The 24,644-nt window shown below is 39.5% G+C and overlaps 1 protein-coding gene across 1 annotated transcript in view; it reads left to right on the forward strand.

The window, feature by feature from the left end:
- The window catches only part of OSBPL11 (oxysterol binding protein like 11), a 39,092-nt gene extending 14,740 nt beyond the window's left edge, over positions 1 to 24,352 (forward strand). The window contains 12 exon segments of the mRNA XM_030454728.1: positions 138 to 262; positions 265 to 312; positions 1,000 to 1,079; positions 2,121 to 2,303; positions 5,136 to 5,337; positions 9,517 to 9,662; positions 11,989 to 12,129; positions 14,117 to 14,615; positions 16,208 to 16,394; positions 20,016 to 20,198; positions 20,832 to 20,985; positions 22,417 to 24,352. Coding sequence (XP_030310588.1) covers positions 138 to 262; positions 265 to 312; positions 1,000 to 1,079; positions 2,121 to 2,303; positions 5,136 to 5,337; positions 9,517 to 9,662; positions 11,989 to 12,129; positions 14,117 to 14,615; positions 16,208 to 16,394; positions 20,016 to 20,198; positions 20,832 to 20,985; positions 22,417 to 22,494 — 2,026 coding nt within the window. The 3' untranslated portion in view covers positions 22,495 to 24,352.
- Positions 24,353 to 24,644: the final 292 nt, after the last annotated feature.

Here is a 24,644-nt window from a genome sequence, read left to right on the forward strand (position 1 = left end):
CCCCATCTGTGCCAACTTGTAATGAAAGTCCCGACTTGCAGTACCACCAACCACATCCCGTAGCCTGCTCCCCATGTGCCCCCCAAAAAATAATATAAACCTGGTTTCATTTAGTGTGTTTGCTTTACCATTTGCAGATTTTTTGTTTTGAACAATGATGCTGGCCTGCTGGAGTATTTTGTGAATGAGCAGTCAAGACATCTGAAGCCCAGGGGTACCCTGCAGCTAGCTGGAGCTGTAATTTCACCCAGTGATGAAGACTCTACCACTTTACAGTCAATGCTGCCAGTGGGGAGCAGTATAAACTAAGAGGTAGGACCTAGATTTATGGGCAAGGGATTATTTCACTAGATGACACACCTGTGGCTGCTCTGCTGGGCTTGGCAACAGGTCCAAAGGAGAGAACTTTTTTGGCAGACTGCTGCAGTAAGAGTTATTCCTGCCTGCTCTCTTGTCCATCTTTATAGATGATTCCATACTCTTTGGGTTTGACTTGGAGGAGACCATGAACTTCAGATGTGTTAGAATGGGGTTTAAGCTTTGTATGCAGTGTTCTTAAAGTGATTCAGAGTTTTCTAAATCATTGTAGGCAGCGATACTGTGTTGATGCTTGCTGAGTGCATTGTTCCTAATACTCAGTTTGTTGGCCTTCTTGTGGCCTTATAGAAGCCCATTCTTTGACTTTGTAGGCTATGGAAATATGGGCTAGTATCTTAGAGTATTTCTTTCCCTAAAGACTTGCATTTTCTAGTTCAGGGCAAATGTGTCATGTTGTTAGTAATTGTTAAAGTTTTCCCTGTGTTACAAAATCAAGGAAAAAAAAAAGTATGTTCCATTTATGTTGAACTTGATTTAATGTTTATAGTTAATTACAGATTAGCTGAGCGAGTTTAGAATAAAAAAGAAAGTCTTGTGACTGTTTAAGGAATTGAGCAGTCTTTTTAGCCTGTGCTTTGAAATGTCTTCATTTGCATAATCCTTTTGGTTTGCTTTGATTAGCAACTGATGCTAAGGAACGGCAACACTGGGTTAGCAGGCTGCAGATATGTGCACAGCATCACACGGAAGCTATTGGAAAGGTATTGTATTGACTGATATTTTTGTGGGCAAAAAAAAACCCCTTCAGGCTTGGGGTAGAAGCAGTTGCAAATACAACTGTACTGTTAACTAAGCCAAGTCCTTCAAAGGGGTGTGTGTCTGGGTTTGAAACTTGCATCAAGAAACATTCTTCTGAGTAATAGCTGACTTGTAATAGAAATATGCTTTAGGAATGAAAGAGTGAAGTCCATTTGCCTATGAAGAGCTGAACGCTCTTTTCTGAACAGGCCCTGGTGAGATGGTGTTTGAATAGGAGGGAGAGCTGAAAAATCTTGGTATTGGCCCAGTATTTTCTAAGGGAATTGAATTTTTTTAATGGATAAGGAAGCAAGTCTTCATTGTTACTGAATCTCCTCCAATTTGGGAGGTTTACTTTTTTTAAAAAAACTTTAAACTGCTGCTAGCTTGCTTTTTTTTTTTTTTTAACCCACTCAACAGTCCAAAAATACATCTAGGATGAATTCCAATGTCTGAGGAGCATGTCCTCAATGCTATATCTGAGCGTTCCTTCCATTTTTCTAACCATTTGGTGATGGCAAATATAGTATATTTTATAGAGCCTCCTGAGTACCTTAATATCTGTCTGATACCTGAATTAAACCTTGCTTTTAAGGTAAGATAAACATCTTGCAGCTGGCTGTGTTGTAAGAGAAGTTCAATGAATAATTCTTAACAAAATCCTATTCTCTTCAATCTGAGCTCAATCCTTGCAGGATCTTTTAGGAGGCAATTTCTCATACAGTTGCAGATCAGGGGTGAATTTTCCAGTCAGTGTGATACATATTGATCAATCTCATTTCACAATTTGTTCCTAATTATATACCAGGGAAGCTGTCAGCAGATACTGCAAAATGTTTTTTAGCAGTTGCTACTAATACATTGCTAAGATGCTGTCATCTGCCTTTGGTCTATTAAAAAAAAAATATCAAGGATTAAACTGTTCTGCTGTATCTTCTAAATCAAACTATTTGGTGATTATTAGGAATGAATTATAAATGTTTTTCAATATGCTTATTCACTAGAACAACCCTCCTCTGAAATCTCGCAGCTTCTCTCTTGCATCCCAAGGAAGTGCCAGCTCTCCTGGTGTGCAAAGAAGACCCAGTCAAAGTGCAGTTTCCTTTTTCAGTGTTGGACATCACAGATTGCCATCTGGAAAAAGAATTCCTAGTATGCAACCAGATCATCTTATAGATGTTAGAGAGGTTTGTAATTATTTTGCATTTTTTGAAAGACCTGTCCTATTATTTATAGGATTGTGTGGAAACCTGTTAGTCTTAGTTGAATATGTTGTCAATAGCCTGTCCTAAGATGCTATTGCATAACAATGTAAGGCTAGATAACTTGCCTTGGCTAATTGTAGAAGTATGTGGTGTGTATTTTATGACTTTTGTACTCTGCAATTATATCCTGATACTTAAAGTAGAATTTTTCCTCTTCTCCTCTTTGCCCATCCTAGCACTACAGGTGACAGGGGCATGTCCTTAAGGAAGTGTAGCATCCCATACTGTGATACTGTGATAACCACATTTCTCCTGTGTTAAGCTATAGGAGAATGGACTAAGCTGTACCTACATCTCCTGTGACTAAGGAGAAATTGGTCTTGATGTTTAAGATGGCTAATTCCATTTTCTGGCATGCTATTCACATGGTGTTAGTTTGTTTGCTACCTTTCTTTTAGAAGATAAAATGCTTATTTATTTTTTTTTAAAGGTAGAGTTTAAATACTTAAAAGGCCAGGTGCATGCCTGTTGCACTTGAGCATAACATGTCTTGAATACTTGTAAATTCAGTTTAAGAAGCTGCGGGAAAGTACAGCTTCTCTTTCAAAGGATCTGCTGCATGGCGATCTTTCTAATTTTCCTGTGAATTGCACCATAGCATGTTCTTCTGTTGGTCCTTTTCCCTTCTACATCTTCTTCTTTGCTGAATACCTGTCATGCTGCTGACTGGGATACCTTGTGAAATGGGAGATCTAAGAAGGTGTTTATGCTGACTTGCAGCTAATCTGACATCCAGGTGTGTGTGTGCTTGCAAAGTGAGAACTATAGCCTCTGTACTTTTGATAGGTCTGGAGTCTTTAATCAGAGTGCTTTTTCCTCTCCTGCCACTGTTTTCTTTTCTTTTTCTTTTTTTTCATACAAAACCGTGTATATAAGCAGGAAAAATTTAGGACTGTTCAAAGTATGTTATTTGAAAGGGATGATGTGCCAATTTGAACTTCAGTGCTCCCATATAGCATGGCTTGCCCTGTTATCTGTCTTCATCCTGGAATGAGGTGCTTACAGTACCACACTAAATTACTAAGAGTGAAGATTATCACAAGGATTATAGTGATATGGTAACTATCTGTCTTTTTGTAACCCAGCAGAGTTTTTCACAGCATTGTGAAAAAAACTTCCATGCAAAGAGTTATATCATGTTCAGGACTGAAAGAAAAGACACATTCTGATAGCAACAGGTGTGTTTGCACAGACAAGGCTAGGTAGCTAAGTGTTTCACTAGTTTTCTGCCCTGTCACTCCTGGGACATGCCAAGGCTGATTGAGCACAGTGAACTCCACTCCCAAAGAGCCAATATTCTTTAAATTCACACCATAGTGAGCTATGTAGCCCAACCCTGAAATGTTCCAAATGCCACATACTGTGAACTTGGATGAATACTTATTGCCTATGTATGTATTGCATAAAACCTTAACAGCAGTTTCTGGAAGGGATTGCAAGCTAAGTACCTTAGATAAAAAAATAGGAAAATATTACTAGGATTGCTGAATTAAAAAACGCAGCAGTGCTGTAGCAGTTAAATGCATGAATACATCTTAGATTCTTAAAATTATTCTGCTCTGCTAAATCAATCTGTTCTTACATTTAAATTAACTGCCAGAACATGTAATGATTGCAGAGTAGCACCATCCAGTTACATTAATGCCTTTTGTTTTTGCCTCCACAGAAAAGGGATTGCTGGGATGTAAATAGAATAATAGAATGGTTTGGGTTGGAAGGGACCTTAAAGCTCATCCAGTTCCAACACCCCTGAATGGACAGGGGCACCTCCCACCAGACCAGGTTGCTCAAGGCCCCATCCAGCTTGGCCTTGAACACTTCAGGGATGGGGCAGCCCCAGCTTCCTTGGGCAATCTGTGCCAGTGTCTCACCACTCTAACACTAAAGAATTTCTTCCTAAAGTCTAACCTAAATCTCCTTTCTTCAAGTTTTAAACCATTTCCCCTTGTCCTCTCACTACACACCCATGTAAAAAGCCCTACTCCAACTCCCTTATAAGGCTTCAGATAGTGGAAGGTTGTTAGAAGTTTCCCTTCATTCCCGTGCTTCAAAGTCAGACAATATTTTGCTTTTGGGATTGCATTCTGCTTGGTGTCCGGTGTGCTTTGCCCCTGTCCCTCTTGTGGGCAATGATGCCACAAAAGCTGCAATTTGAACAGAGAGTGCACGGGAAAAAATCCTGCTGCTTTTTCTTCCATTTCCACCAAATAAACTGTAAGTGTGGCAGCAGTGCAGATAATAAATGAGAATCCTGCATGGTTTGAGCTGAACTAAGTGATACAGGTCTTTTCCTATAAAGTGCTACATCTCTTCTTGTAAGGAATGAGAGGATCTTGGTACCCATGGACAGTACCTCATAGATCCTATTCCAGGCTCTGCAGAGCTGAATTACTCCTCACATAAGAGTGTGTGGGGTGTTTTTTTCCTGTTTGTATTGTGCACACATGAAAGAGGTATTTACTGCAGTGAGTATGATGGCAAAATTCCTCTTTGCTTTTTATAAAATCTTTTTGAAGTCACTTTGATACTCTTCTGCTTGTTAGTAAGGTGCCATGTATTGCCCTGGGAACTTCATCATGCATGCAGTGACTAATAGCTGCATCAAAGAAGAAAGAAAAGTATGGCTAACTGTACAGAATCTTTTACCTTTTAGCTTTATTAGCATCGTAAAAATCTGATGGTCTGTGTGCACAGCTAAATGTGTACCACATGCCTCACTTCCATCACCTGATAAATGCCTGTTTTGTTTGACAGATGATGTCTCAGGCTGAGGGCCAACAGAGAGACTTGATCAGGAGCATAGAATGCCTTCCTGCCTCCGGTCACCTTACATCCTTGGATCAAGACCTGTTAATGCTGAAAGCAACTTCCATGGCAACCATGAACTGCTTAAATGACTGTTTCCATATTCTCCAGTTACAGCATGCTTCTCAGCAAAAGGGGTCCTTACCAGCAGGTGGGTATAGACACTCACAAAGAGCAGAACCCTTTAACAAATAAAAATCTTTTCCTTCTTGCAGAAATACTTGTAGTAAATCCAGGTTCACATGGGTAGGAAAAACTGCTGGCTGCCTGGTTATTTGGGGTTTTTTTCTAGAGTCAGACTTGCTGGTGTTGGGTGAAACTTGTTTATATTGCTTTTATTTATTTATTGTTTTTTCTCCATTTTATGTCTCTGGCAGCATTTGTATAAATGTAATATTTAATCATTGGGAGCCTCTCACAACAGAAAGTAAAAAAGGCACCACCATAGAAAGGCTGCCTTTGGGAGGTAATGGCTGCTCAAGAACACTGATACTGGAAGGGAACTTTTATGGGACTGCAGATTCTGTGATATGTGGTGTGCAGTTCAGCTCTGTCAGATGTCATGCTTTGGGTTTTTTTTTCAGTTTTTTTTTTTTTAATACCAATTATAAGTGTTGACATCTGTGTAGATTTTATTTCTCATTAAGCATTATAGTACAGAGCTCTGCATTTGCACAGGTTGTTATTAATACTTTTTATGTGTCAGTGTTCTTATTTTGAGTTAACATCCTAGCCCTGAAACATGGGCTGAATGTTGCATTCCTTCTGAGGGCAGGACAGACTTGTAAGCAAATGCAAATTGTTTTAAAGGTAAAAAACCCAACAAAAACCAAACAACCCTGAAAAAAACCAACAAAACCAACCCTCTCTGCATAAACAACCAGCCCCCAAAAAACAAACAAATCCCTTCCCCACAAATGCCAGACCCCACTGCTAATAGTTGTGGAATATCACGTATTCACAGACATCAGACAAACCCATTGCAATGTCTGCACAGCTGATTGCTTCCATGCAAGTAGGGGCTGACCAGGCTCACTCCCCCTAAATTGTGTACATGTATGGAACTGAAGGTGTGGTTTCCTGTTTGTAGATCTTTTGCTTCTTACTGGGATTTTTTTTTCTATTTTTTTCCCCTGTGTGTTTACTGTGTGGCTCTTTGAGCAAAAAACGTTTGAGGATTCTTAAATGGTTATCTTGTACAACACATAAGGTAGACATGGTAAGTATGTAGCAAAGTACAGTCATAAGTTTGTCTCAGACCTTATCATTTCTATACTCCTATTATAGTTGTGGCATTTGTTTTGCCAGCGCAAATTATTTCAGTGCTGTAGTTAGCATAGCTTCTACAATGAAAAAAGTTGTTGGATGGAAGTATTAAAACTATATGAAAATAATTTGGGATTTTTAAATCACTAGAGGTATAAAAGGAGAGTATGTGAGTAGGATAAATTAACATTTTGATGTGTTTCAGTTCAAAATTTTATTTTAAAAATGAAAAACTGAACGGTACCTCTCCAAATCTTTTGTCTGAACTCCAGAGTTACTTGCACTGAAGAACTCTCCCTATCCCTGTGTAACTGTGGGAGGTGCACACCAGAAGTCCTTTTGTATTGGCATTTTGCATGTGCACACCTAAGGTGTTGGGATTTTTTTGACCCATTACTGTATCTGGGGAAACAAGTAGAGCCCAATGGGCACCACTGTTACAACTCCAGAGAGTGTTTTGTATTAAGGAGTGTTTTTCTTGGGTTAATACTTTTAAACTATGCAGGGAAAAGCTCGGTTCCTCTGGCTACTATTCAGTTAGTATCTGCTTGTTAATAGCCAAATCCAAAACCTTGCTTGAAGATGTCCAAATTTTGCATTTCTGGTAATATTATAGAGAGAAGGGTGGAGAGGGGAGGAGCAGCAGATTGGATGATGCATTACTAGGGCCAGAGTTAAAAACAGACCATTAAAGCATGTGTTTGTCTTTCTGCAGCCTTCTTTGGCCTTTCTAGAGACACCATAATACATTTGTTCTGTTCAAGGATTGCTCAGAAAATATTTTAAGTTGTTTTTTAGGAATCCTTAGCATGCTGGTTCAAGTGGTGGAGTCTTTTTGGTAGGCTTCAGGAGTTCATCCAGAAAAGAAAAGGGTTGTGTCTTAGTTCAAATGCTGCAGGAGGCATTTCTATATCTAAGTCTAGGAAAACATAGAATTGTGTTGGAAAAAATCTTGAATACAGACTGTTCTAATTGGAGAGATACAAGTTCTATTTAATATTCCTAGCATCATAAAGGCAAGTCAGCCACACCTCAGCTATATTTGAGTCAGATGTATCAAAAAGTGATGATGAAGACTTGTCTAACAGAGCATAAATTTAAACATGGGGGAGAAAGTATTAAACAGTATTTTGGGGTCTGTTAAAATGGTACTTCTGAGAATGTGTTAGGCATGTGCTTGTCAGGCTTAAAAGGAACAGAAGTTATGTAAGGATGCCAATTTGCTATAAATTGTTCAGAAAAAAAAACAACTAAACAGAAGAATGAAAGTACTGCCCCAGCTGCATCAAGGTGTACCATAAATCAAAGACTTAAAGAGGAACAGAGAAGTTGCAGCTATTAACTTTCCCTAAATTCAAGTCAAAAGTCCTGAAATTTACTGTATTTTAAAAAGTACTTCATTATCCTAAAAGTGAATGGCAACAACAATTTGTGACTCATGGAGAAAAATGTTGCAAGTGAAGGCTATAGATTCTAAGAGGTCTATGTTGTAGCAGAAGTGAAGTGCTGACCACAGTTTAAAAAAATGTGAAGTCTTTTAGAGGAGGGAAAGATAACAAGTAAAGAGAATACCTTGTGCCTACCCAGAATACTCAACTGCAAAATAAAATTATTCCAGTGGAAGAGAAGTATTAAGGTGGTGCCCTGTCCATTCTCAAAGATTAAAACACAACTGGTAGTTCAGATCATTTAAAAAAAAAAACAGAACTCCTAGAATTTAACAGCAAGAATTAAACAGAAGTTAATAAATAAGGTTATTTTTGAAGTAGCCAGCAGGGAGTATAGAAGGGAAGCTACTTGTTAAATTCAAGCTGATCTAGAGGCAGTGAGTGTTGATTAAATATGGCCTAGAATATGCAATTAGAGATGAGTGTGTTGAAAGTTACAGCTAAGAAAGTAGGTATGATAAGGAAGTTTTAAAGATGAGTAAAACCTTTCCAAAAAAGTGAGTGTGACAGTGATATTCTGAGCATCTTATTTTTTTACTTCCCTGAAACTGCTGTTTAAATAGCTTAAACTGTTGAGGGATTCTTGTTTCTTATTGTGTAATGGATTAGCAAGTAGTAGACTTGATGAAAATAAACTGTTTTGCTGTGGAGTAAGTTGTCTTGTCCCATTAGTAAAGCTTGACTCTTCCTGGTGGAAATGCTGCTTTATATCTGAATTAAGCTTACTCTGCCTGCTGTGGTTGAGGATGTGACCTAATTCTAGTTAGTACAGGTCTGGAAGTAAAGATTGTGTATCATATAGGAAGGTACAAGAGCCACCTTGGTACAGGTTCCTAAGCACAGGGAGCTGCTGTGTGGTGGCAGAAATTCAGGCTTCCTAATATTTTGTGTTTGCAACCCAGCCAAGATGGTTTGTCAGTTTGTGTATTCTTCAGTAAAAACTGATTGGAGTCACCTGTACATTTATTATCCTCTGAAAAAGAATGGAACATTTGTATTATTAATGAGGAACCTGATCTGTTCTGATAAATTAGCTGGGAGTAACTAGAGATGCTGGAATCATTGAGTGGGTAATAGCTTTCCAAGCCCTGCAGCATTTTCTTTTGGACAACTATTATTAATTCAGCAGTGTGTGCTTGCCTTCTTCACAGCAGCAAAAAGACAAATACCCTCTCCAGAGAAAACACTGGCAACAGAACTTTTCCTGCTTTGGGTCTTTTTAGTGTAAAACTAAGCAGGGTTTGGGAATCTGGTAAGTGGGGGGCTCTTTTTTTTTTTTTCTCTTATTTGTACCAGTTAAAGAAAATTCTAAGGGTTACTTAACATTCCTGTGTTCTTCCTGTAGTGTCTGATTACACCTTTCACGACACCAACTAGTTTCTCCAGTCCAAGTTGCATGTATTACAGCTCACCAATCGCAGGGCTTGTGCTAATGATCACTGAAGGTGGTGTCTCATTGCACCACCTTTGTTTAGTGGCTGGTGAAGGGATAGGCTGCAGAAGGAATTGGCTGCTTTCAGCTTGTTCCTTAAAAAAATAGCTCTTTGGGGAAAACTGCTGTTTACCAGCCTTCCAGAGGATGAGCAAGTTACAGCGTAAACTTTCTTTTGCTTCAGGAACGACGATCAGTTGGTTGGAACCGAAGGCATCTCTGGCAAACCACTTCAAAAATGGAGCAGCTCAGAATTTCCCAACAGAGATAAACAAGCCAGCATCTGTCAGAGAAGAGCAGTCCATTGCAGAGCCCTGCCAGCTAACAAGGGTAAGGTAATGTGAACATCCCGTTTCTGTGGGGAATTACTTTGTGGAATTATCTATAAATGTTCCAATCGTGTCATGTGAAAATGATTTCATGGCAATTCTTATCACAGGTTTTGATGAGCTGTGTTGGAGGAAGAGTGAGTGCAGTTGCAGTAAATGAAACTTTCTAATGGCTTTTTCACTAATTTTTGCTGTTTTCTGTAAATAGCTGTCAAGTGGAGAGAGCCAGTTGGGCTGATAATGCAAGGTGTTGAAACAGGCATCATTCCCTTGCATTTTTGCAAATTCCAGTGCAAAAAAACCTGACTGGTTTCTCTTGAAATAGACCCCGAAAGAACTGTCTAGATGAAAGACAAAATTGCTGTTCTTTAGCTATTAAATCTCCCTGTCATTCTTTTTCAGCTCTTGCTGTGTTTGTTTTTCTTAATCTGAGCAACTCTTGTCACTTGACTTCTAGATGGCTTAATGTATTTGAAATGCAACTACAGTCTGTACCATTATAACTGTCAACATTGATTTGAAGTGCTAAATACTGAAGTAAAAACCAGCAGGGATTATGATAAAGAACGTGTTTTCCCAAATAAGCTAGAAAATCATAATTACATTCTTTTTAGACTAGTTAATTTCACACAGTTTGGGTGATACTGGGTCATTTTGAAAAGGTAATGTGCTGTTGTATGGCTCTGTGACAACACTGCACTGTCTTACAGCAAAATTGAAACTGAAAAGATGACTTTTTATGGTTGCTATAGCTTATAGATTTTTAATAGCTCTGAGTAGTTGCTAGTAAGTTAAAAAAGAAAAGATGAAACACACTAGGAGCTTTCAAATAAATCTCCTAAATTTCTTCCTCTTTCTAGTAAATGTGTGAGTTACATTTCAAGTCCTTACTGTATATCACTGCCTGTATTTGGGATGTGACTTGTCTTATCACTCCCCTTAGGTATTTTCAGCTCCCTTTACTTATGATAGCAGAACCTTCTAGCATCCTTGGAGTCACCTATGTGATACTACAGTTTCATCAGGGTTTGAGCTCTGTGTGAGGGTTTGCCCCCTGGTGTTTTGGTGGTTGTGTGTTCACAAATTGTCCTTAAGCTAAGGCAGCTGCTCCAGCAGGACGAAGGGCTTTGCTTGGGCAGAAATACCTTGCTGCCCTTCTGTGGCACCCAGTGCCTCTCCCCTCTGCATCTCTCCCTCTCCAGCTGTTTGCCCTGGGAGGATTCTGCTCAGAGCCCTGGAAATGCCACCATCCCTTCTGCCTGAAGTGTTCAACCTTCTGTTTGTGGGAGGGTGGGTGGTAAAATGGTGCTGATGCAGTTTCTGCTTAGCTGTCTGGGTGCTTTAAGTTCTACTACCAGACAACTGGTGTGTGTATATGTGGGGTTTTTGTAAAACTGCTCCAAGTTACTTTTCTTTTCCCTTTACTGCTATGTGTTGGTACTAGTAGCAACAATGCTAATGCTTGTGAGGACTGCCTTGTCAAGCCTTGCTTGTCATCTGTCATGGCTGTAAGCAAGTAACCAGGAACTCCTCTGTGGTACAGCCTTTGGAGTAATGAAGACAACACTGGAAAGAATGATGTAGTGTGGAGGTGGAGGGGTGGTTTTGAGGTGGTTGGAATTTCTGCTAGCATTTGCTTTGCTATTTCTGCTGTAGCAGCCTTGGAGGGTCTGAAGGGCACCTGCAAGAAAGCTGGGGACTGGTTACAAGGGTCTGTAGTCATAGGACAAGGGGCAATAGTCTTAAACTATAGCAGGGTAGATTTAGATTAGGTACTAGGCAGAAGGGGTGTGAAACACTGGGATAGGTTTCCAGAGAGGTAGTGGAGTCCCTGTCCCTGGAGACATTCAAGGTCAGGCTCCATGAGGCTCTGAGCAACCTGATCTAGTTAAAGATGTCCCTGCTCACTGCAGGGGGGTTGGACTAGATGACCTTTAAAAGTTCTTTCCAACCCAACACATTCTGATTGTATTTTTGTGTTAGATGCTTGCATTATCTCACAGAACTTATAGGAAAGCAGGTCATATCTACTTCTAAGCTTTTTTTCTTCCTCACTTCTGACCTGTTGAGGGGGGTGAGAAATCTTAGCCTGAATCCTCTAAATTTAGTCTGCACTGGGTTATCATAATGCTCCTATAAATTCTTCAGCTGTTGTTTATCTTGGGGTAGATTCCATTGTGTAGCTTCCTGCAGGGTAAGCATTACCCTTTTTCTTCTTTCTTTCTTTCTTTCTTCATACATGGAGAATTAAATACAATATAAAGTCCTTTTCTACTACTGTCTGGCGAGTGCCATCTTTGGGTTGATGTATTTGGTTCTTATTGCAGGAACCTGAAGAAATAAATCCAGATGAGGAGGTGGAGGATATTTGTGATGATAAAGAAGATGATCTTGGAGCAGTGGAAGAACAGCGCAGCGTTATCTTGCATCTCTTGTCTCAGCTGAAACTTGGCATGGACTTAACAAGAGTAAGTAAATGGAACATGAAGACTGACTACAGTAAAAGTGAAGTGCAGTTTTAAACTTCTGTATTGACCAATATTGAATTTAGTATGAAATTGTGGCCTGTAGCAACTTCAGGTCCAAAGATTTGGTGTCCCAGTTTGAGGCAGGTTTTTGAGTGAAACATGATGGGGGGGAATTGATTTTATTTCATGCAACTGGCCATGTCTTTTCTGTTACCTTCTCTGTTACATCTGTACTGTGTTTTTGTTGACTTTCCTATAGTGGCTTGGGGGTTTTTTGTTCTTGTAATTTATACTTTCCATGCTCTTTTCTACAGCCTTCTTATATTTTTATCTTCCTACTTTCCTTCCATGATCTTTTTTCTCATTTCATAATGCTTTCACAGGCAACTCTTAACTCAATGTATTCATGCTGCTTCTAAAAAGTTTTTCTTATGTTCCCCATTATCTATCCTTAGGTGGCTGTTTACTCCTCTCTGTCCTATTCTCATTTCTCTGTTTGCTCTTAGCTATAGCGGGCAGGAACAAAAGTTACACTGGAGTGCAGATCTCAAAAGCAAGCAGCTTTGAGAAATTAACACCCAGTTGCTACTAGATATCTTGGGTGGCAAATCTGAGAAAGTCAGCCTGCTAACAACTTATGTTCAGTTCACTTCTGTAGAGGCTTTTTTTCCATAAACACTTTTAAAGAAAAAATCGATTTTATGGTGGCATGGAATGAGGAAAGAACTCTCTTGGAATTATATAAATATTTTTTTCAAACCATGTGTTTGGGCACTAGCTACTTGGCCACTAGAAACACCTGTACTGTGGAGCTTAGATTGCACAGTTTGAGGGGGGGGGGGAATAGTATGAACAGGCCCTGCTGCTTAACCAGGAATTAGGTCATTATTTAATTTATATTGAAGGTTGGATTTTATCTGTCTCTTTCTCTTAGACTTGACGATTTGATACAGCAGTCTCCCAGGTGTGGCTTTTGGCTGTAGAGTTGTCTTTAGTTCAGAGCAGGCAAAGAGTTGAAATGTGACAAGCCTGAATTGAAAACAGGTAATGAAGTTGTTAGAATCACATTTAATTTCAGTATCAGGGTACTGAAATTAAAAGTAACTTTGGTATTTCAGGTTGGTGTTGTAAGTGTATTCAGCCTGACTTGTGTATCTGTTAAAAGCTGTGTGTCTGTGCTCTACCTCTTTGAGTGCAGATGACTTAAGTGGACTCTCTTGATCTGGGGACATGGGGACATGGTTTAGTTGTGGGTCATCATAAATAGGGTAATAGGGCTAGGACAAGGTTGGACTTGGTGATCTTGAAGGTCTTCTCCAGCCTGAGCCATTCTGTGATCTTGTGGTTGAGACACCAATTGGTCTTTACAGCAGTTAGTTACATAGAGTTAGTTGCCACTGCCAGGAAGGAAAAGACTGGTGATGCTCACAGCCTGTTACTGTACAGCAAGTTCTGCTCTTGGCCTAGCTGAGGACAGCACTGCTGTGTTTTATAGGGGTGAATGTAACTGGGAAAGTATGAGGTCCTCTGCTCAGAGGTACAGGATCAACCTGCACTGTTATTTCTCATGGATGCTTGTCCTAGTTGCTTGCTTTTCTTTCCATTAGACAAAATCTTTCATAACCTCTCCTCTGAAACTCCCTTGCTATACTTTTGATCTCCTTCCTGCTGGTTTTCTCCTCTGGGCTTATGGAACATGTTATCTCTTTGCTGCTCTTCCATGGTTTGGTTTTTTTAGGGACGTTCAGTCCCTTTCAACCTCTCTAGTCCTAGTTGTACTTACTGGGCTTTTCCTCCTTGTCAGTTGCTTTTCTGGGACCTCCGATCACTGTATTTTGTCACGCCTTAGGAGAGGGTCAGGAAGGTTCAATCTGAAGGTTGTGGTGTCCAAAACAGGACAGAATCCCTCATCTGAGAGCTTCACTTATAAAAATGCCTGTCTCTTCAGTTTACTTACTAGAACTTTCTGGGTTCTCTTTTGTTGCAGGTGGTTCTTCCCACTTTTATTCTAGAGAAGCGCTCCTTGCTGGAGATGTATGCGGACTTCATGTCCCATCCAGATCTCTTCATTGCAATCACAAATGGCACAACCCCCGAGGAGAGGATGATCAGATTTGTTGAGTATTACCTCACTTCCTTTCACGAGGGTCGCAAAGGAGCTATTGCAAAGAAACCATACAACCCCATCATCGGAGAAACATTTCACTGCTCCTGGAGGATACCAAAGAGTGAAGTAGCCACTGATGCTGGCAGTAACTCCTCTGCTCACTCCCCATCAGAGCAAGTAATTCTGTCAAAAGAAGTGGAAGGCCAAACAGAGCTGGACTACTATACAGTAAAATTTGTAGCCGAGCAAGTGTCCCACCATCCTCCTGTCTCAGGGTTTTATGCTGAATGTGTAGAGAGAAAGATGTGTGTCAATGCCCACGTCTGGACAAAAAGTAAATTCTTAGGGATGTCAATAGGAGTGACAATGGTTGGTGAGGGTAAGTGTCACTTCTGACCTTAATTTTATAAAGTTAGTAAACTATCTATTTGAGAAGAAATCTGATATTTTATGCTTTTGGGAGAAATACAGAATCACAGATGGATACTGGTCAGTTGTTTTTGTCCAAAGACTTAAAAAATAAAATAAAAAATGCTTGCAGATATATCAGACTATGTTGTGTGTTTTCAGAATTTTTTAAATGTAATTTTTAATTTTTCCTCTAATCTTTGTGATCTGCAAGCCTTACTGTATTTGGTGATTTCTTACTTCATTTTTACTGTTTATAACATACAGAAAATACTAAAACTCCTCATAATAAACAGCAAGCTTTCATATGTGAAAAAAAACTATATAGGCTCATGCTTTGCCAAAAATCAACATTATATTTGGAAATAAGATTTTTACTTCAAAACCAAAAGGCAGTTCTGTAATATAAACTGATATTTGTGAATGTTTCTAAAGCATCAGACAAATTAAATTGCATCAGACATTTACTGAATAGAAGTGTTGTTGCATTTGCCTGTGTTGCTCTTACATATCTTAATAGGTTAGTTTTAATTTTCTTTCAGCTAGAGAAATTGGATCCTTTAGGGACAGAGAAGGTTAGCTGCCCTTAGGCTGTCACTTTCCCTTGGAACTGGTCTAGATGAGTCAAGAGATGAGGCAGCATCTCCCCTCCTGTGTCCCCTGTGGATATTGCTCAGCATCTGGGCAGTGCCAGGCACTTGCATGTCAACTGTGTATTTGGCAAGGGATGTGGAAGGCTCATCTTGGTGCTTTGCCTATACCAAGTAGTTTCTGAAGTTAATAGCTCCCCATTTATCAAATCTTGTCATCGGTATGAAAAATCTGAGAATTCCTGAAAAGTAACATCAGATGCACAGTGATAAGATGCAGGCACCAGTCAGTTGTAATACTCTGCTCTTAAAATGGCAAGAGGTAGATTTTGTGTTGGGCTTTTTAGTTTCTCTTTTCTTTTTAATAGGAATCAAGCAAACACATCTTAAAACCCAAAGAACTTTTCTAGTTTTTATGAGTTTCTTGACCTTTATTGCAAAAGCTACTGTCAGGGAAGGGTTGGATTTATCTTGGCAGCGAGGTGCAGTAAGGAGGATTCTCTGCTACCTTCAGATAGGCATTAGAGGATGCATTACAGAGCAAACAGAACAGCAATATTGGTTCTTCTCAGGATCTGCAGTTCAGGATATTCATTCATTATTTGCTTTTGGCAGCATATGTTGCTGTGCTTCAGAACCATCAATAAGAAAGTGACCAGGCCTTTTACATGCTGCTGAAAAATATGTTGCCCAGCATAGTTTTGTACTTTCTGGGGCGATATTATCAGGATGAATGTCTTTTCCCAAAGGAACCATAAATGCCTGTGACTCAGGCTAGTATTCTCAGGAAAATATGCACACCTATAGTCTGTAACAAAGATCACTTTTGTCATAAGAGGGGCCCTTTTTTCTTTTTGGTGTGAGGGGCTATGAGGAAAAGCAGTCAGGTGTACTATTGGATATGTTTCAGTAACTTGTTTGGTCTTTCCCAAAATGCTGATTTAGGAATTCTTTTTTTTTTTTTTTCACACAGGTCTCTTAAGTCTCTTGGAACATGGGGAAGAATACACGTTCTCTCTGCCCTGTGCATATGCTCGGTCAATTTTAACTGTTCCCTGGGTAGAACTGGGAGGAAAAGTCAACATTAACTGTGTGAAAACTGGGTATTCTGCAAGTATTAACTTTCACACCAAGCCCTTCTATGGTGGCAAACTCCATCGGTGAGAACACTTGTTTCTACTTTTCCATGTAATCTCCACAAGAATTATAATAGCTGTGTAACTCCCCTGCTCTGTGTGCTGTAATCCTCATTTGATATTCTGAGAAGTTTTTCCTGTCCATAAACACTTGTAGGTATATCACTGTGCTATTAAGCAATATTATAGCTAAATAACTGTATCTTGTGATCCTCAATTTAAAATCAAGTTGCCTTTAAAGTAAGGAAATTCTGTGTTTGTCTGACTCTGGGTTCAAACTGCCAGGAACTCGGAGCTCCTGACTTTTATTCCTGGCTTTTTTGTTTCTGTTAGAAATTGATTAATGTTTCCTTTTTGCGATTTGCTCTTTGAAATGAGGTTGATCTTGCTGTCTTAAAGGATTGCTTGTTGTTTGCAACTTGCATTGTACTTGCTCTGTAGGCAGCACTGGGAGCACTAGTAAATATTCTTTGGTTATGTATTGGTCTTAGGATTTCTGTGTAAGAAACATAAAACTATCAAGTTTAAGCACCTGGAAAATATCTATGTAAAAATACCTGTTTTAAAGACAGAAGTAGTGATAATTTTTCATGTGTATGTGTGGCTAAAAACTTCAAGTCAGATTCAGAGAAAGTTTGCTTGGGGTTACTTCTAGCAGATTCTAAGAAACATCAGCAGACTTGATGCAGAAGCTTTTATAGTAAGACTGCTGCAGATTAGCCCTGTGCTAATACTGAGAAAATTAAGGAAAGAACATTAAGTAATAGATAAATGAAGAATATCTGATTCCAGGCCATTTTGCTCTCATTTACTGGACTGTGCTTGTTTAAACCTTTCTTAGATTAAATCTATGAGACAATAATGAAATGTTTAACAGCCTAAAACATCAGAACTTAAATGTGGTTTGCTCTCGCAGGTTGCAAAAAATCAAATCTTAAGTGACTTTTCCTGAAACAGTAGAATAAGGCCATCTTTGTTTTGTTTTGTTTTTTTTTAAAGGAAAAAACGAATACCCCATCAAAACCTCCATCTCAAAGTGCTTTACCCCATAAGTTCCCATACATACTTTGAATTTAACTTGCAAATATAGCACCCCTGTCACATTGCTATCTGGAGAACTGAAGCTTACATGTAGCTCTGTTTCACTTCACACAATTGTAAAGGGATGCATCAATTGGGATTCTTGTTCCCATTGCTTACAATCTGTCTTCCACCTTGTAATAGCTCCTGTTGTGCCATAAAAAATAACTGATAGGATGCAACTTCAGTGATCTAATGTTTTGTTGTTTGTCTCTGAAATTAGTCACAGATGTAGAGGCTTTTTAAAGACAGATCTGTTTGAGGTACTGTAGCTATTGAGTATTTGACATGGTGATGATTGGACAGTGCCAAAAAAATCTCCTGATGGGGAAGCAGCAGTGTTGTCATGGTTACACAGAGCGCAAATGAGTTGCTATGGCAATGTTATAGATTTTTTTTCTTTTTGTACAAGAGTGACCCTTGTTGTTAGAGCTCAGCTGGACATTGGCTTCTTGGTCCTGTACCTCTTTAGCTTGATGAAATAGAGGATGATGACAACGAGCAGCTAGGCATGTGTCAGTCATACCAAGCTTACCAATAAATGCTGGCAGATTTTTATCACTCATATTAGTTCAGGTAAATGTGGTCTGTGGTGCTGGGATTTGTGTGTCACAGAGCAATGCAACATATGGGCTGCAGTAAGAGTTTAATGTAGCAGCTCAGTGCTGCACCTTAACAGTGAGTGATCCGGCCTTGTTCACTTTAAGATGAACAATAATTTTGTGACAGATATTAAAATATTGGGTGTCAGTTATTGTATTTTAACCACACAGCACTTAGAAAAAAAAATAAGATTTTAAGCTTGGCAAGATGTACCTGCCAAGTCCTAACGGGCTGGTCCCTTACATTTGTGGATTCAGATGACTCTTGAGAGGAGGACAGGGTTGTGTAATAAATGGCACACTGTGTCACTTATTCAGTTGTGTAATAAATGAATTTGGTGAGTTAGAGAAGTTACAGCATGAAAAAACAACACAAAATGAAAGCTGCTTGCTTCTCACCTGCTCCTTTGGTGGTTTTCAGAAGCTGTTGCTGTTGGCACTTGTTAACTTCCATGTGCAAAGAAGCAGCTTAATAGTTTGATGTAAATGTGCTATTATTGATCATGCTCTTCCATCTCTGGCCTGTTTTCTAGAATAAATCTTAAATTTTGGTCATAGAAAACTGTGCTTACTTGTCAGGTTTTTTTTTTTAATATCTTTCAACAAAGTTCAATTTGGTTTGAGCTGCTGGACCACGTTGTGGCTCCAGCTGCCTCTTGCACATACAAGATGTTGCAGAAGCCCAGGCAGCTGCCTCCTTCTCTGAGCCAGCAGACCCCCCTCTTGCCCTGGGGGTTCCCTGCAACCCTGTGCTGAAAGGTCTGGGCTTGCCATGCTCGTTTGGTTGCCTGAGGAATTAATTTCTCTGTTTTGATGCTTGGCTGAGGAGAGGACAGGTGGATGCAAACACTACTGGAAGTGACTGGTGCATGTGGAAGAAGGGCAGTGGCATCTCCATGTTCTGCACTCCCTTCCTCCTCTGGATGTGGGACCACACAGCCAGCATGGGCAAGGTGTGAACACAGAAGAGCTGCTTTCTGCTCCTCTGTATGCAGTTGTTCATAGGAAACGAGCAGAGCCAGGGGTTAATAGCTGTACAAGATGGAAGTGTGAAAGGAGAGGTAACAGGTACCTTGTGAGAGAGCTGAAGAGAGAGGTGTGTTGTGTTGTAGCAAGCTTGTGTGTACAGGTAATTGCATTTTAATTGCATTGTGTCCTCTGTGAATCCTGCAGCAGCTTGCAAGTGAGAATGTCTCAAGTCTTGTTTGCATAGTGTGCAGACCTTTTTGTTTCCTCCTCCTAGGAGACAAGCTGTGTTTCAGGGTGTTAATTTCCTCTTGATATTGAGAAGAAAAATACGCATCAGTGTGTGTAATTATGGCGATACTTGAGTGTTTGTGCAACACTTTGAATGAAACATTGCACACTAGAAAGACATTAAAAATGTCTTTATTGGCAGAGGTTTCTATGTAGGAGACAGGAAAGAAAAGCAGTTCTAGTTCCTGGTTTTCTACCTTGCTTCTGTCTTTTGTGTCTGCTGCTTATGTGAGCAACACAAAAATGAGACCACCTACATAGAGAGAACATTTAGATGTGAAGATGAGAGGTAAAGAGGCAGCAGGTAGTGAGATACGTTCTTGCTAGAAAGTTTAATTTTCTTTTTTTAAAGTCAGAACTATGTATCTGATGTTTCAAGGCAGAAAGATCAACTGCTTGTTACATGTGGACAAGCCTGTATTAGTTTTGGGGTTTTTTTTATTTCCAGTTCCATTAAAAGGTTTCAACAAGTTTAAGCTCAAGTAGAAAATGGAGTTTCCTGAGTAATGTGAAGAGCAATGAGTGAAAGTCACTTTGCTCTTTGAATTTACCTATGCAAATGCACTTCAAGTAGTGAACATTTTTCAAGGCAGGGTGACAAGTTTGCAAACTCATTCTGAATGAAGCTGAGTGATTATGCAAAGAGTAGTCCTCAGGTGTGTTCAGCCACAACCTTTTTTTAAAAAAATAAACACTGCTTTCCTAGAGTCACGGGTGAAGTGAAGCAGAATGCAACAAACACGGTGGTGTGCAGAGTGCAAGGGGAGTGGAACAGCGTGCTGGAGTTCACCTACAGCAACGGGGAGACAAAATATGTGGACTTGACAAAACTGCCTGTGACAAGAAAACGAGTCCGGCCCCTTGAGAAGCAAGGACCATTTGAATCTAGGTAGAGTATTTGTTTGCTGTTGTCTGACCCTTTTTGGCCTGAGCAGTCTGGTGAATGCCTTAGGAAAATCTGCAGGGTGTCGGTATGGTTTGTAGGTTGTGCTTAGCAGCAGTGACCTAAATTTTTTTATTATTTTTTTATTTTATTATTTAAAAACAAAACCTATGTGCATAACAATAAGTGGAAATAAAACCCCAAATTCACAACATAAAACAAGTGCAGGCACATACTTGGTTATCTGAACAACAGAATTGTGTTATGAGTTCATGAAGTCTGGTATAACAGAACCTTCTTATTTGTTTTGGTTTTGACCATCAGCTACACAGCAGGGCAGCTGCTGACAAGGGAGGTCAAGAAGGTGCTTGTTGAGTAACACTTCTGTAGAAGCTTTAAAGAGTGTGCAGTCAGAGATCAGACTGGCACAGCCAAACCTCAGAGTCATTCCTACCTGCTCCTAATTGCCATCCCAGCTGTAAGACTTGGCCACCGCCACCGCACCATCTTGTTCCCTCCTGGGTTGGTTTGTCATGCCTAAGTGGAGGGAGTGCTCCTCTTCTGAAGGAACTGCATGTGATGGTCCTACAGTTGGCTGAGAAAAACTTCTGAAAATGAAGTTAATGATTTGTTTTGCAGGAGGCTGTGGCAGCATGTAACAGAGTCTCTGCGGGATGGAGACATTGATAAGGCCACAGAGCACAAGCGAGCCCTTGAAGAACGACAGAGGAATGAAGAGAGGCTTCGTGCTGAAACAGAAACACCTTGGTGCACCAAATACTTCCTTAAAGAAGTAAGTTTCCAAGGAGCTGGGTGTTGATGAAGGCAGAGTTGCAATGAAAGCAGGTGCACATATGGGTCCGTTTCCTGACAGAATAGCGTATTTGGCCTTAGATTTTATAGTTTGGCTCCACTTCACTAACTTTTACCAAACAGTCTCATGGCACGTGGAAAACACCTTTATATGTACACGTGTAAGTAGATTGTAACAGTAAAATCCCCCAAAAATCAGTAGTACTAATTGTGTTTATGTTGTGTGCATATGAACCCAAGATGTTACTGCTAATAAGTAATGTAAGTTCATTCTCAGCTTAGAACTTGTGTTCTTGTACGTTACATTTTGGATGTTTATTTATTCAGTAGTTTAACTTGTATTTCAGAAATCATAGAATGGTTTGTGTTGGAAGGGACCTTAAAGATCATCTAGTTTCAACCCCCCTTCTGTGGGTGGGGACACATCTAAGCCCCATCCAACCTGGCCTTGAAAACTTCCAGGGAGGGGGCATCCACAGCTTCTCTGGGCAGCCTGTGCCAGTGTCTCACCACAGGAAAGAATTGCTTCCTAGTACCTGATCTCATTTTTCCTTCATCCTATCACTACATGCCCTTGGTAGTAAAAATATTATAGTGAGATTTTTAACAGTATGAACTGCAGACTGTTCAGGAAGACTGGGGGCTGCAGGTATGATAACTTTGAAACAGGCTTTCCTTGTGATCCAGATGATGAGACCCTGCTTGTGTAGAGATTTGCTGAGCCCCATGCAAGAGGGGAGGACTAAACTTAAATCTATGCTATAGCAGTTTAAATTTTCCCTGTAGTGAAAGCTTTATCTGTTAAATTGCAGTAATGTAACTTCTTCCCATATCTGTAGTCTGGCAAGGGTTTAAAACATAGGCTAAGAAGGTGTCTTTCTTGTTTGTTAGTTTTGTTTTTTAGAGTATCTTTGAGCTCCAGTAAAGTTTTTATGTTCTCCAAGGCTATGCTAATATGATGAGCTTTGATTTAGATATTTTTATTCTTAGGATCTAGGTTTAGAAGAGGTGAAATTCTGTTGCTAATCTGAGATACAGATCTACTCAGAAAATGTATAAATGTAATCCTGAGCTACTTAATTTCTGGGTGAGCATTTGGGCTGCATAAAGCTGATAATCCTATATAGCTGCCTTGTTTGACTTTTTAAAGTAATTTGGATCATGGAGTTGAGAGTAGTGGCTTTCTGTCTGGGTTAATTACAAGTGCAGTCAATTCCCAGAGAGTGTTATGGCTCCATATGTGTTCTGAAGTAGTCTCAGAAGTCTGCAGCACTGATCTCTGTGTCTTAATCTGTGGGAGTTAAAGGTATAAGCTATGTCCCTCTGATTTCCATGGCCGTCTAATGATTGTGTGAAGGGAATTCCCCTGGGGCAGTGTCTTTATTTTAACTATTTTCTCTTCAAATTGCAGGGAGATGGCTGGGTTTATCATAAACCCCTCTGGAAAACAGCCTCTGCTGTGCAAACTCAGCAAATGGACACTAACTAAAACAGCTGCTTTAAAATGAGTTTCTGATTTTCCTCTCCTTTTCCTCTGTCTATTAAAACACAGTAATCACACTGAGTGTCCCCTTTTTATGTAATTGTGAAAGTTTAAATGAGCATAAATAAATATACTAGGGCACTTTAAAGCTATTAAAAAAAAAGTTGTAGAGACAAACTTGACTGGTACATTCAAGCAACTTGCTTTTTCTATGATCCAAGAGATTTTATCTGAATTGTGTAAGATTCTTCTAAGTAGATCTGATTGCAAAAGCTGCCTAAGAGAAGAAGGAACTGTTGGATTTTGGAGTGACATGGGAACTTTTTTCAGAATCTGCACCAAGCTCTTTAATAACTGAAACCTGCTTAGTACCCATGTAGACAACAGCAACAAAATATTGCTGCTTTTATGCCCAGTGATTATCCTTTCCAGTGAAAACTGGAAGGGTGTTTGGAAGATGTGCCTGAAATCAGTGTTAAGAAACAACTGGATCACGATGACTTTTTTTTCTTCAGAGAGAACGTGTGCATGCATTGGAAGAATATGGGATATGTGTAGAGACTACCTTTCTTTTTTATGGATTTATAAAAGCAATTAGAATTGTAACTGCGGAGAAATTTTTCCTCTGAAACATTTTAATATACTTGAAATAATTGACTTGAATTGGAGAAATAATTTGAACACTTTTCAACTCCTAATTTTATTAAATCTCTTTGAGTGACTCTGAATTTTCTTATGTTATAATGTTATGAGGTTTGGCCTTTTTTCCTCCTCCACCTTCCTTTGCTGAGGACTAAGGCTTTCAAAATGAACAGAAAACGTACAATTTTGTATTTAAATTTCTCTGCCCATCTAATCGTCTCAAAGGTGAAGTATCAGTGTTACAAACTGTCCTTTGGATTGTTTTGGTTTTTTCTTCTATGGTGTTATTCAGAACAAAGCCGTGAAATGTGACCTGTGAATACATGGACTGTAGCTTCTGGTTTTTATCTTACCATAAAAAAAAAAAGCTGATTATGCTGAGGACTGGGTATTGATTTGAAACACAATCAGATATCAGGAAACTATTCAGGTACAAACATCCTTTGGGTTTTTTTATAACTATTTTATTGAAGGCTAAGAATTGCTGGCAATTAAGAATAGTACTTATTATGGCTTTCGTTATTGTTGTAACTACAAGCTACCTTAATTTTTCCAACAGTGGTGCCTTACTCTGTTTTTTCTTCTGATGTAGTCTTCCAATCAGTGTATATAACATTATCTGCCACTTCCCAGCCATGGCAATGGCTGCACCTGATCCAGCATCATGAGAACTCAACTGTGTGATCTGGTAAGATGTTTTCCATGGAGAAGATCCCAGTGTAAGAATGCATCAGAAGGTTTAAATAACCATGTTAACTTTCAACACAAACTGTAAATTCTGCAAAACAAAACAAAAAGTTGGGTTTATGCACAACTATCTTGATCCTCTTTTACTTTTTTTTTGGTTTTTTTTTCCCTGTGAAATGCACTGAGATCTCAATGCGATTCATAGTTTGTGAGAATTGGGGGTGGGGATAATAAAACTACAAAATGATTCATTTGTTCTGTCTGCTTTCATAGAGATCAAGTGACCAGGAAGAGTAGGCTTTTGTTATCTTTTATGCTGGAGATGTGTCTGTCTGGGCTTTCCTTGGCCCTTAAAGCAGGATATTTTGGCACTATGCACTTGAGCAGTAACTTTATTCTCCAGCAAATGAATGTTTTAGGCCCTGCTGTCTTGTTTGTGATACTCTACACAGCCATCCTGTTGTGTTAGTTTTGGACATCCATTGAGCATTTTCATGTTTAACCAGGAATAAAAATAAAAATGAAAACAGTGGGATTAGTTCCTTCTTGTTTCTGGGTCTGTGGCACATTTGGGATGTGCTCCTTGTCAACCTCTGGGGTTTTGGGTAGGAATTACAGTGGTGATCATGGCTCATTGGTACCTGCACCAAACTGGGGTGATAGAGCACAGAAGATAAATTAACAACACTCTGTGTTTCATAGGTGGGTTTTTTCTGTGTCACATGGCAGATTTTTTCTAAACATCAAGGGCTGTGGTGCAAGGTCCAGCAAGATCAGAGCAGAAACCAGACCTTTATCAGCTGAGTATGCTCCAGGGATCAGACTTG

Source organism: Calypte anna, chromosome 7 (assembly GCF_003957555.1).
Source record: "Calypte anna isolate BGI_N300 chromosome 7, bCalAnn1_v1.p, whole genome shotgun sequence".
Taxonomy (NCBI): domain Eukaryota; kingdom Metazoa; phylum Chordata; class Aves; order Apodiformes; family Trochilidae; genus Calypte; species Calypte anna.